This window comes from Camelus ferus, chromosome 27 (genome assembly GCF_009834535.1).
Source record: "Camelus ferus isolate YT-003-E chromosome 27, BCGSAC_Cfer_1.0, whole genome shotgun sequence".
Taxonomy (NCBI): domain Eukaryota; kingdom Metazoa; phylum Chordata; class Mammalia; order Artiodactyla; family Camelidae; genus Camelus; species Camelus ferus.
This window is the reverse complement of record NC_045722.1, coordinates 15,888,959-15,901,173: the sequence shown is the minus strand read 5'-3', so window position 1 is coordinate 15,901,173 and position 12,215 is coordinate 15,888,959. Positions and strand designations below refer to the sequence as shown.

Genomic DNA, 12,215 nt, shown 5'->3' with positions numbered 1-12,215 from the left:
TGTTTTCCCCATCTTATAGCTGAGAAAGCACTGGTGACAAGTGTCTTGTCCGTGCCCCCCGGCTCTCGAGCGGCCGGCTTCTGCATCATCGGGTCCCCATCCCAGAGCTCTGGCCGAGAGGTACCCATGGGCAGGAGAGTCGGCCACCGCTGTTACTGCACTGTGTTGCACGCGCTCCAACCCTGGCCGTTGGAAAAGCACAATCTTGGCTTTCCTTGAGCAAAACAGCTCCTCCCAGAGTGCTCTTCTTCACAAAAGCCAACTTCCATTAGGTGCTGAGCCGGCCATCCCTTCCCAGACTCCGTACAGAAGCTTCGCCGTGACAACCTCCTTCTAGAAAATGAAGGCGCTTTGGACTAAATCGAAGGGGTGTTTTGCGGAGCCAGCCCCACCCTGACTCACCTCAGTGCTCGGCCCTGGGGTCTGCACTCCTTGTGGGGCTGGGCCTGCCCTGCTGGCGTCCATGTGGGCCAGTCTCCCCACCGCCTGGCTGTCAGCTCCTCATAGTCTGTTACTTCTCCAAGGACCGGCTGCTGACCACTGGGGCCAGGCCCGTTTTAGAGAAGCCTCCTTACTATGTGAACATGTTGTCACGGCTGGAGCATTTGCGGTTTCTTGATATAGTTCTTGGAACCCCTTGGGAACCCCACTTCCCACCCCAGGTTCTAAGGGGAGGTGGGATGGCTGAGGAAGTGGTGGGGCCTTCAGTGTCTTGCTGGGCGGTTCTGTTGGGCTTTGGCTACAGACAGCTGGGGTGATTCTAGACACGCTGAGTGACCTGGAGAGCTCCATGCACTGTATGTGGAAACTGGCCCCACCCTCTGGACCACTAAGGATGGAAATAAAACTCCTAGCCTCATCTTGAAACCCGAAGTTGACAAAAACATTGCTTCTGGACAGTAACCATGGAAACCTCCCAATGCTGTGAATGGTCCACCACCAAAACAGCCCCCTGTTCTACGGCATAGAGTCCCCCACTTCCTCCTTCCCTCTTGTCACCTCACTACATTGCCCCAGGGCAGGGCTCAGGTCCCCAAGAAGAGCTGCAACTTGACTCTTCAGGCTCACCCTGCTCCTGGCAGGTGCCAAAGGAAAGAACCCTGGAGAGGGGAAACAAAAGGACAAGGATGAAGACGGGACATGATGATGACAGCCAGCAGTGCTGCTGAGAGACAGGCGGGCTAGGGCAGGCTGTCAGTGTCATTGGGATGCCATTAAGGGCGTTCAGGAGACAGCACGCGTGTCTGGAGTCCCATCTGACTGGCATCATTCATTCCCGTTCCTGTTCTGTTCAGTCTGGAAGGGAAGCCTTAATTAGGCATGAAGAGATTTATCAAACAGCAGCCCCTTGGAGCCGGTAGTCTCTTTGCCATCTGGACGGATGGTTTCCACCCGTGACAACAGCAGCAGGAATGATTTATAAGGTCCCACAGCTCCACCCCCTGGGCCCCGTAAAACCTGAATGGCTTTTGTCCTCTCCAAAAAGGAGTGAGATTTTGCCTGTGTTGATGGGCACACAAGTGGGGGTTCGCACTGGGGTTCCTCTGACTCTGTGAAGATGATGCCCAGACCTGTGGCAGCCAGGGCAGTGCTTAGGGTCAGCTTTCAGTTTACAGTGACCCAGCCACAAGGATAAGCAAAAAAGCCCTGGAGTGGGGACAAGAAAACCTGGATGCAAATTCTGGCTTCATGTTGGGTTTCTTTTCTTTTCTTTTTTTCCTTTTTGCCTCAATTTTATGACCTATATATTGCAGATAATGATTCTCTGTCTTCCCAACTCACCTGAGTTTTTGAAAGCTCTTGTGACATTACAGATGCAAAATGACTTCCTTCATTATACAACCCTCAACAGGCATTAAGGATTTAATCCCAACAAACATTTATTGAGCAACTGCTGTGTGCTATGCACCACCCCTGGTGCTGTGATGGACACAGATGAATAAAACACGGTCCCTGCCCTTGGCGAGCTTACAATCTAAGGACGGTCATAGGACAAGTGCACAATTACTATAATACAAGGCAGAATATGGTAAGTGCCGTGAGAAAGGTACAAATAAAGTGCTACGGTGGTTCCGCGGAGGGAGAGAGCCCAGTGGTTGGTCAGTCAGGGAGGGCTTCATGAAAGATGTGGTTTCTGTGTGGGCCTCAAAGGAAACAGAAGAGAGCATCCCAGGAGACGAGAACAGCAAGACCAAAGGCACGGAGACAGGAAAACCAGGCACCCCTTCCAGCAATGACGATGACTCGATGGACCAGTGCAGGGTGTAAAGGAAGAATGGGGCCTTAATGGACAGTCTGTAGTAACAGATGAAGACCTGCACAGTATTTTAAACGTTTGTGAATAGCTGGAGATAAAAAAAATCTCTATGAATGTGCAGGATGGACTGGAGACTATGCAAGCTTGCCCAGAGGCAATCCGGGAGAGAAGACTGCTCCTGAAATTGCCCGAGTGACCGGAAGGCAAGGGTAGTTAGTGCTCATGGGATGGAGTAGCAAGGAAATTCGTGCAGGAGGGACGAAGGTGACTTTAGGGTCTCAGAATGGGGAGGTTGAGAGGATCGCGGGTCTTCTAGCAGGAAAAGGAGGGATTGTGGAGGAAGGGGAGGCAGAGATAATACGCTTGGCTTCACAGGTGTTGAGTGCTGCCGGGGAGCAGACAGGGTGAATGACCAAGGAGCAGCGCGCCATCCCAGCCTGGGATGCGGGGGAGGGGCTGGGCTGCAGGAAGAAGAGGGTGGAGCCAAAGGAAGGTGGGCGGTGGCTGACGGAGCACGTAGGGATGAAAGAGGGCCAGGAGAGGGGGCCAAGGTGGGGAGGGTCTAAAAGTGGGGCTAGGAGGAGAGAGGGAACTCATGGTGGGATCTACCTCGGCTAGTTTTTAGATTAATGTAAGGGTGTCAATAAATAAATCATAAATATATAAATAAATAAATATATAAATAAACAATGAAAAGGTATTGAGAAGGGATGAGAAAAACCTTGCGAGTGTGGCCTCCTGGGCACCGAGGGGACAGGGAGTGTCCGGGAGGAGTCTGTGTAGAGCCAAGTGGTGCAGAGAGCTTGGTGATGACAAGGGGGCTTTCGATGTGACGGCTGAGTCGCTGGTCCCAGGAGCTTGGAGGTTGAGCAGAGGGGCAGGGCCAGCACTAGGGAGCCCCTCCCAGGCCTGACGGGGAAAGGACGAGGCCGCAGGAGCCAGGACGGGTGGAGGGAGTGCCTGTTGGTGGAAAGAGAGGACAGAGGCGGCAGAGGGGTGGTTGAGGACTGGTGAGAGGCTGGATGCTCTTTCCGCAGAAATGGGAGGAAGTGAAGGGAGCAGGGCACGATCAGGAGATTTCAGATGGCTCCAGCTCTTCAGTGAAGGAGGAGGCTGACAGCGGGGGTCATTTGCAGGCTTGAAGCCAATGGAGAGAGTCTGAGGGGCTTCAGGATGGGCCACTGATGGTCAACAGGAGGCTGACTGTCATTACAAGGCAGTGAGTGGGTCAGGGTCCTGGGGACCAGGTACAGGCTGGGACCCCTCGGGGCCGCCCCAGGCTAGCTGGGCTGCACCAGCGCTGGCAGTGGAACCTTGGTCCAATTGAGCTCGACTAGGAGGAAAGGTCAGGCTGCCTCCTGCCTGTGCATGCCCAGAGGGAGAAAGGCGAAGAGTGAGGGGAAACTGAGGCCCTGGGGCTCCCGCCATCACTCGGTCAAAGTGTTTTGGCAGCACAGGGCCTGCAGGCTGGGGATGGTGACGTGTGGATGGTCCTGGGTCTCCAGCCATTCCCTGGAGAGAACCCAGGGGCAGGCAGTCAGAGCTCTTTCCCCTTCAGCTCCATCAGTTTCAGGGTAAGGAAGCAAGATCAAGAAGACACAGAGAGAAAACCGTGTTTTCCAAAGACCTCTGGCTCGTTGACTCTCCTGCAGGAGGGGCACTGGTGGGTATGGGGAGGGCAGGGCCAACTCCAGGACCCAACACCGGGCTCTTCTCTGCACTCGCTGGAACCTTCTGGAACCCAAGGCCTTGGCTAATCCACGGAGGCCCCGCTGGCAGTTCTGCCTGTTCCTCAGGGCACTGCAAGCTTCAGAAATTAAATGTCTTCCAGGGCCTTGGAGAGCCTCACAGTGAAAGGCCCTGGAGAAGTGTAAAATATGATACTAATTATTTCCACTTCTCGTGAGAAGTCTGAACTCTTCTGTTCCCACAGAGGCTGTTAGGGCTGGGTTTTTTTTTTTTTTAATATTCATTTTATAATGCAAATCTCAAATCTCAGTCTTCAAGCTTCAACAAGAAGAACAACAAGGGAAGAAACACAGAGACGTGTAGTTGTGATAGGGTTTGGATCTGGAGCGGCCGCATGTGGGGTTAATGGTTCTGAGCATCCTTCCACCGCTGCCACTGGGCTTCCCATCCGGCATCAATTTAGAGCAAATATCCTACTCTGAATTTGCCACCAATTATGTCCGGTTTCATATGCTTGGGAGCAGTTCTTGATTACTTTTCTTAACTCCCTTCACCTTCAAGATAATGGTTTTTTACTTATCTTTCAAATATACTTTAAAACACTGTTATTTTATCAGGCGAGGGAATAAATCCAACACGTCAGGCTGGCTAATGCTTGTCTATATGTGACCCGTGATTCCAGCCCCTAAATTACTGGCATCGAGCCCAGGTTTCCCTGGGGAGATTATGTCCAGTATTTGGATACTGCATTTGGCTTTGGGTTAAAAAAAAAAAAAGTCTTAACTCTGAATCTTAATGTTGGTGGGGGGAGGATTTTGCCAAATTCTAAAATCCTTGCCTCTGTAGTGGGGATGGACATTGGAACCTCTCCCTGCATAGCTGAAAACCTCAGTGTTGGAGCTCAGTGCCAGCTGGTGTGACCATCCGGACAGGAAAGTGACAAGAAAGTGACAATGATGCAGCAGTCTGGGCACAGAGGCCCCACGGAGTGCACGATGCAGAGAAACGGAGCTACACGCTTACAATTCTTCCAGGCCTTACACTCGGGGCTCTGGAGGCACCCCGAAAGGCAATCATATATATTTTAAAAAGGATGACATTTATCTTGGAAGTGCCCTTTCAAGCTTTTGTGGTGGCTTCCCTGGTGGCAGCAGGGAAGAGTACAGTCCCTCATGTGACATCCTTACAGGGCAGGAAGGAGGCTCACCCTGAGCATGAGAGCCCAGGGTCCCTTCCTCCCTGACGGGCTCAAGTCATTTGAAAGGACCACCACCACATTGTGGACACTCTGTTGCCTTATTCTGGGCTGGAGCGCCAACCCTTAGGAGGAAGCTGTGATTTTTCAAAGACACGATTTGGAACACCGCAGCCCTTTTGTGTCATCTGCCCGCTCCATCCCAGGTTCTTGGGGGTTCCTGCAAAGCCAGAATGTGACCTGTCCATCGTGTCTTCTCCAGCCTTCTCTCCAGAGCTGCAGAGGCTTGTCTGGGACAGGTGGGTCAACCATGGTTCATCCCAACGGCAGTTAAACTCTAAGTTCATGGAACAAGGTCCTCAGCTCCGACGTGGCCTCGGCTCCTTGCTGACCTCGTGCTCCTTTGCTGGGCCGAACACTCCAACCTCCCTCTTCCCTGGGAACAGCACCATTTTACACTTGGGTCAAGTGGTCCCCTCTGGGTCTCAGCTCACCCAAAATCCACATTTCTCAGAGGCTCGGGGCAGCGGCCAACAGGTGGCTCTCTGATCATCCATGAGCCCAAAGATGCCTCCAACCCGGGAGGCAGCGTGTCATCCAATGTCATGGGACTGGCTTCTTTTCATGTCGAGTCCTTCTGCCCCCAAAGATGGACTGAGTCTCAGTCTGATTCAGGTGGGTTCTCCACACCTTCTTCCTGTGGCTGATCTGCCTAATGCTAGATGAACACCACACAGTTATAAATACTCTGGTCAATATATATATGCAGGTATAGATATATATATTCTGGTCACTGTTTTACACTTGAACAAAGAAAACCACTAGCCTGCTTGTTCTAGAGTTTGTGCCACCCCAACTCCCATCTGCCTGTGGTGTAGCCGGCAGGGAATGTGAGCCACTGAGTCCCACGGGGCACCCATCTTACGTGGCCCCGTCGCACTGGCCGACAGTCAGTTTCAAAGCCCCCTGCTCGTGCAGGCTCTTCAGGGCCTTGAACTCCAAGGGCATGGTGTGGGGGCTGGCCTGGGAGGTGTAGCCGTACTTGAGGCTGTCATAATAGTGGTACTTGACAGGGTTCTGGTTCTGATCTAGCGGAAAGGGCCAGAAGCCGTAGAGGTAGATCTGGTTGCAGAAGCGCGTGGCCAGGGTATACATCAAGAGGCCAGTGGTGGGTCTTTTGATGTGAACTTTGTTGGTCAGCCAGTATCTGGGAAAGAAAAAAGTGAAAAAATGTAAGAAAGAAACAAAAAACACATGAGTTTGTGAAATCGAAAAAAAACCCCAAATCCACGATTTTGTGGATCATCCTTTCCAGGAAGAGGAACGTTTTTATCCTGTCCCACAGCCTGCCTCCTGCCACTCCAGGAATTGTAGAGACCAACCAAGGGACTGGTTCCCTGTTCACAGAGGACCGACAGCCACTGTTTGTTAAGTAACAGAACGGCTCCTATGCTGTGTGATTTCACGTACGTGACTTTTTGGAAACGAGGCAGGCCTGTGAGCAGGTACAGATGCAGAAATGAGGTTCAGATGAAGATGCCTGCCCAAGGTCACCTGGGTAGAAAGGACAGGGCCTTGACTTGAGTTCAGACCTGTTGACATCCAAAGCAGGGGTGGGCAAACTCTCTCCATAAAGGGCCAGGTGTCAACAATTGTTGGCTTGTTGGCCACACTCCTGGCCTCAGCCGTTGTAACACGAAAGAGCCACAGACGACACAGACGTGGGTGTGGCCCGGCTTGGTGCTTTGGCTCTGGTTTGCCGATCCTGATAAAGGGGCACCTCTTGCAGCGGGCCCACTGCCCATCGCCATGCCTGACTTTGGGAGGGGCTGACATCCTTGCCTCTTGGGCATCATCAGGTTTCCTTCCCATCTCTGCCCATAGGATGCCCCACCCTCTGTGGTAGGATGCCCATCTCTGACCGCATGTGGCTTCCCTGGAGAGCTGAGGGGGTCAGCGGATAGTCTGCCCTGTGAGGCTGAGTTCTGTGAAGGAATCTTTCAGGACTATGAAAGGAGGCACGGGGAGTGGAAAGGGCAGAGCCTTAGGCTGAGGGCTTCCTGTGTTGAGTGAGGTGCTGAGCTGCCTCACAGACGATCTCCGTTTACCTTAACCAAGAAAGCAGCGAGGAAAAAACCATGTCCATTTCACAGACTAAGCAACAGAGGTTTAGAGGGGGTTTCAGCAACAGTTCTGTCAACTGTGTGACTTTGACCAAGCCACTTCTCCCTGCTGGACCAAGTTTTTTACTTTGATGCAATGATGGGGCACAGACCAAGGGATTGCCAAGACATCCTCCAAGTTCCATCACCATGTAGAACTGTCCCCGGAAGCGGGAAAGCATCCATTCTGTTCACCATCACTTTTGTTTTCCATCATGGTTTTCCTCCTGCTTGGATTTAGAACTTACCAGGATGTGTGGTCCAATCTCTTGATTTCTAGTAAAACCTTCCACTTACCCTATGCCGAACCCCTTTAAATGCAATGCATACACCTTGGTGGAAAGGTGTAAGTCCTTACCCCAAACTCCTTTCTACTGTGTCTACACCAGACATTGCATTTTTCTGTACTCAAACACACCCGTGGGTCCCCATCCCACATGTTCCCATTTGCCATGGTGAGAACCATCCACTCCCCTTCTGAAGCATGGGCGGGAGCAGTTCCCCATGGCACCCCAGCACAACGATGTACGTGACTATGAAGTCACACATGTCAATCAGATTCATGCCAGAAAGTAAAAGGATGCCTAGCGGAACACTTACAAGCTGCTGAAAGTTAAAACTGTTTTACATTATTCACAGGGCTTTTAGCTCAAAGTCTGGGGGAGCAGATTTTCTAGAAGCCCAAGTATGCCCTTCCTTTTGCCAGAGGGTCCTTCTGCAGCTCCAAAAAAGGAACCCCCAAACGTTTCAGAGAGTCAACCTTAAATCCTTTATTTTTTGGAAGGTGGCGTTAGCCTTTGCATCAGACAAAGTTATAGATCCCTAATAACTCACATAATTTCAGTAAATCATACATTCGATATAATAAAACTTGTTGCCAGGATCCCTCCCACCCCAACCTGTCTATCAGGCCAGGGTGATCTCCTTGCTGACGGAGGCTGTCGTCCCGGATGGCCAGAATCAAGGTGAACGTGATTCTTCCAGGAACTGCGGGTGGCCCCCTTTCACAACTACTGCCGTTTCACAGGCCTGTCAGTTGAAGACCCCTTTCTTTGCACCTCCTCCTATTTCATCCTGTCTTGAGCTGAGAAACTTCCCTGCAGCTGAATTTTCCAACCCAGAATCAGATGGAGGGGACAAAGGCAGAGAACAGAACAATGGCTCCAGTAACCGCAAGCCCAATAAAAAAATAAGAGGAAAAAGAGTTGGTGGACATCCTGCAGACCATCATTATTTCTTCCTGCCATGGTCGAGAATTTTAATACTGGCTAATATGTAGGAGGCAAGGTGCTGGCTTGAGGGGGTGCTTGAGGCTGAGGCTGGGGCTAATTAGATAAGGAGCTAGCCCTTCCTTAGACCACCTCAGTACTCTACATGCTCAGTGGGGCTGAGCTGAGCTTCGGAGGGCTCGGGGTGGGGGGTGAGGTCAGGGAGAGTGCACGGAGAAGTATCCAGAAGAGTAGCAGCTAATCCTTGCCAAGTGCTTATCCACCTTGTCTTAACCACCTCTCATCACGGGGAGCTCACCCCTGCCTGAGCTAGTCCATTACACTCTCAGCTTTAACTCCGTGGTTCTTTACCTTAGGCTGCACACTGGAATCACCTGGAGCTTTAAGAGGACTGATCCTGGGTCTCACCTCCAGGTGTAGCCTGGACCCTGGGATTTTTAACCACTGCCTCCCCCCACCCCACCAGCAATAATTCAAATGGGTAGCCAAGGTTAAGAACTCTGCTCTAACTGATAGGTGGTTCTGCCAAAAAGAACCTGAGAATGCGACTTATTTAGAGAAAAGAAGGGGGGCGGGGGGAAGGAAGCATAAAGAATAGTCATAGAGTTTTAAGTAAGATTTAACTCATCTGTCCCAGTGGCCTGGCAGCGGATATAACTGAGTGAGCTGGGAGTTGGGACATGTGTGTAAGGAAAACTGACACCTGGCCTCAGTGTTGCCAAGGCAATAGGGAGTGGTGGGGACTGTGACATCTATAGGGGTAGCCAGTTTATTGTTGTCCTGTATGGTGGTGGGTGTCAAATTTTCTGATTTTTTTCAAAGGCATCAGAAATCTGGATTTTAATGCAAATTCTCCAGATTTTAAAATATTGACAACTAATTAAAAATTTTTTAAAAAATCATGTGCATCTCTATTGGGTGAGTCAACAGACTACATCTGTGGGTGATCCTGGATTGAACTTGTCCTCTTCTCTTAATTTACAGAGGAAGAAGCAGGAGTCCAGGGTGACTTGCCTGAGAAGAGGCAAACTTCTCATGCAGCTGGGTAGTTAGAGCTCGGATAAAATGCAGCCTTCCTGCTTCTATTCTTGGGCTTTTTTCACCCCATGGTGATTCTGGGGGCCTCGGGGCTGGGAATGAATTGGCCGCCATTGCTGTTGACATTATCCAGGGACACACGAGCCACCGGCAGAGTCTCCGCATGAGAGCATCTCACAGACTGTTCACTCCCTGAGCAAATTCAAGCCCTAACCCCGGCCACATGCCATATGAGGGATTTGCGGTTTGTTTATTTTCTGATAGCAAGGCTTTAGCTGGGTAAGGCTTTCAGAAATGAATTTCTTTTCAGGCTGTTGATGCTCTGCCCAGAGAGAGACAGGGAGGAATTGAATCAGCAGGGGACATCCAAGTAGCTCATAGGTGGGTCTGAAGTTACACAGACACGTGTGGTGCCCTCCCGGTGGTTATGCCTTTCCCCCACCTGTCCCCTTGGTGAACTCTCTTTCTTCCCCCCAGAACTAAGCACATGAATCACATCTTCCTGGAAATGTTCGCTTTGTTCCACCCTCTTCTTCTCAGCTCAAATTGAGTTAGTCATTCCCCCTATTATCATGAGCTTTGTGTTCACTGCTCCTATTATGCAAATCAACCCAGGCTGATAGTTCATTGCTATCTGGGCTGGGCTCCCACTGGAAAAGGTACTGTGATGTCCCCCAGAACGGGGTCCATGCCTTACAGTCCCCTTATACTGTAGGGGGTTCAAAGGCACCTCGCTCTGTGTGGTGCATCTCCCAGCACCCCTTGGAATTGAACCAGGCTCATGTGACCAGTTCCGGCCAATAGGCTGTGACAGGAAGGGTGTCCCTTCTGGGCCAACTGTTCCCCCAAGAGCTTTCTCTTCTCCTGCCTTGGGAACCCCAACGCCTCCTCTGAAGATGGTGTCAGCTTAAGATGGAAGAATCCTACATCCTTGAGTCACAGCTTGCAAGAGGGCCCCTGCCAACCTACATCCCACTTGGTGAGAATGAGAAATAAACTTCCGTGATGCCAAACCACAAGGGTTTTGGGGATTGTTATTGTAGCATAAACTAGAATTGATTATCCTGGCTTCCACGGCGCTCAGCAAATGTTTGGCTCGAATGGAATTGAGAAGTGGGAAGGAGTAGAAAAGGAGAGAGGAGGAGAAGCTGGCAGTGCAGTGCTTTGTGACTCTGGCCGGTTGGGACAGGAATAGAAACGCCCAGCCTCTTAGATCTACCGCCCAGACAGGCTCACTGGAAAGGTGTTAACAGCAAACAAGGTTCCGAGATGAATTGAGAGCTCAGTGGCAGGGAGGGACCCTCTCATTTCCGATTCTGCCTCTCTGGGTAAACAAGAACTCCTGAGCGGATGTCTGACGGGGACACGGGGGTGGCGTTTAATGAGCAGCTTGCAACAGAAGCTGACTGAGTTATGCAGGAACAAATCACTCTCCTGTTCCTTTATATCTCCTCAGTCGCCCTGGCCAATTTACAGACTGTGTGCGTGGCCGACTTGTAGACGATTTCTTTCCTTAGGAGAACAGCTGGGTGTTAAAACACAAACTAATTAATTTTGCCTTCCCAAATGAGGTTAGCTGGGTGCATCCGGGATGCTGTATTGACAATGCACCTTTAATATCCCCGTCTGGAGGTTTTAATTAGAAGGCAAAGTCATCTTAAAGAAAGCAGTAATTATTTTTCAAATTGGTTACCCCAATTGCCGAGACGATTAAGCGCCATATTTTACAAGCATGGATGGCAATAAATGAGGATTGCCAAAATTATCTCCAAAGCACGTTTGTCCCTCTCCCTGGACTCCTGTGCTCCATATGTGGCAAGCATAGTGGCTGCCACTGTTGGAGAAAGGGACCAGAAGGGCTTTCTCTGTGACACTAAAGGCACTTTGTGGGATAAAGTTCACATCGCCCATAAGGAACAGGAATGCCTCACAGGCGGCCAGTTGGTGATGCTCAGTGCAAAATGAACAGCAGAGCCAGGAGCAGGGCTCTCAGACTCCTGGTCTCTCATCATCTACATCACCAGCTGGAGCCCTAATCTGGGGGTCCCACAGCCCATTGCTGTCCTCTCCCTGGGAGCACTTAAGAGCTCTGGTGCCCTGGCGAGCACCTCAGGATGCAGCTTCCCAGTTTTGTGGTAGTGGAGAGCTGAGAGGAGCGGGGGATTGTTTCAGAATTTAGGGCTGGAGTGCAGATCTGGTCAAGCCCTGGGCATGCTCAAGGCCGATTCCTGGTCTCCAGGCCTCCAGGCTTACCCTAGCCAGTGCTCTTGCTCAAGTAAGCCAGGCTACCCTCAAGTATGACCATGCCACCAAAAACTCCCCAGTGACTCCTTGGGTCCACGACTAACATCCGGCAGCCTCAGTCCAATTGTGAAGTCCTTGAGATTTGGACTTGAAATCCCTCCCACCCCTGGCGTGCACAGCCACACTGCCACGAGGAACTTGTGCTATCTTCCAGGACACCACCACCTCCTACTTCTGGCTGGCGACTCCTTCTTATAGTCTCAGCTTCAATGCCACCCCCTGCAGGAAGCCCTCCCAGATCTCCCCGGATGTTGTTCTTTTCCTATCATAGCCCTGATCAGGCTACGCTAGAATGACTTGCTTACTTGTCTTTCTCCTCCCCTACAATTTAAACTTCTCTG

At 51.1% G+C, this 12,215-nt stretch overlaps 1 protein-coding gene across 1 annotated transcript in view; it reads right to left on the bottom strand.

Moving 5' to 3' along the window:
• Nucleotides 1-1,855: 1,855 nt before the first annotated feature.
• ST8SIA2 (ST8 alpha-N-acetyl-neuraminide alpha-2,8-sialyltransferase 2) overlaps nt 1,856-12,215 on the bottom strand; it is a 60,546-nt gene continuing 50,186 nt past the window's right edge. The window contains exon 6 of the mRNA XM_032468982.1: nt 1,856-6,348. Coding sequence (XP_032324873.1) covers nt 6,063-6,348 — 286 coding nt within the window. The 3' untranslated portion in view covers nt 1,856-6,062. The remainder of the gene's footprint in view (nt 6,349-12,215) is intronic.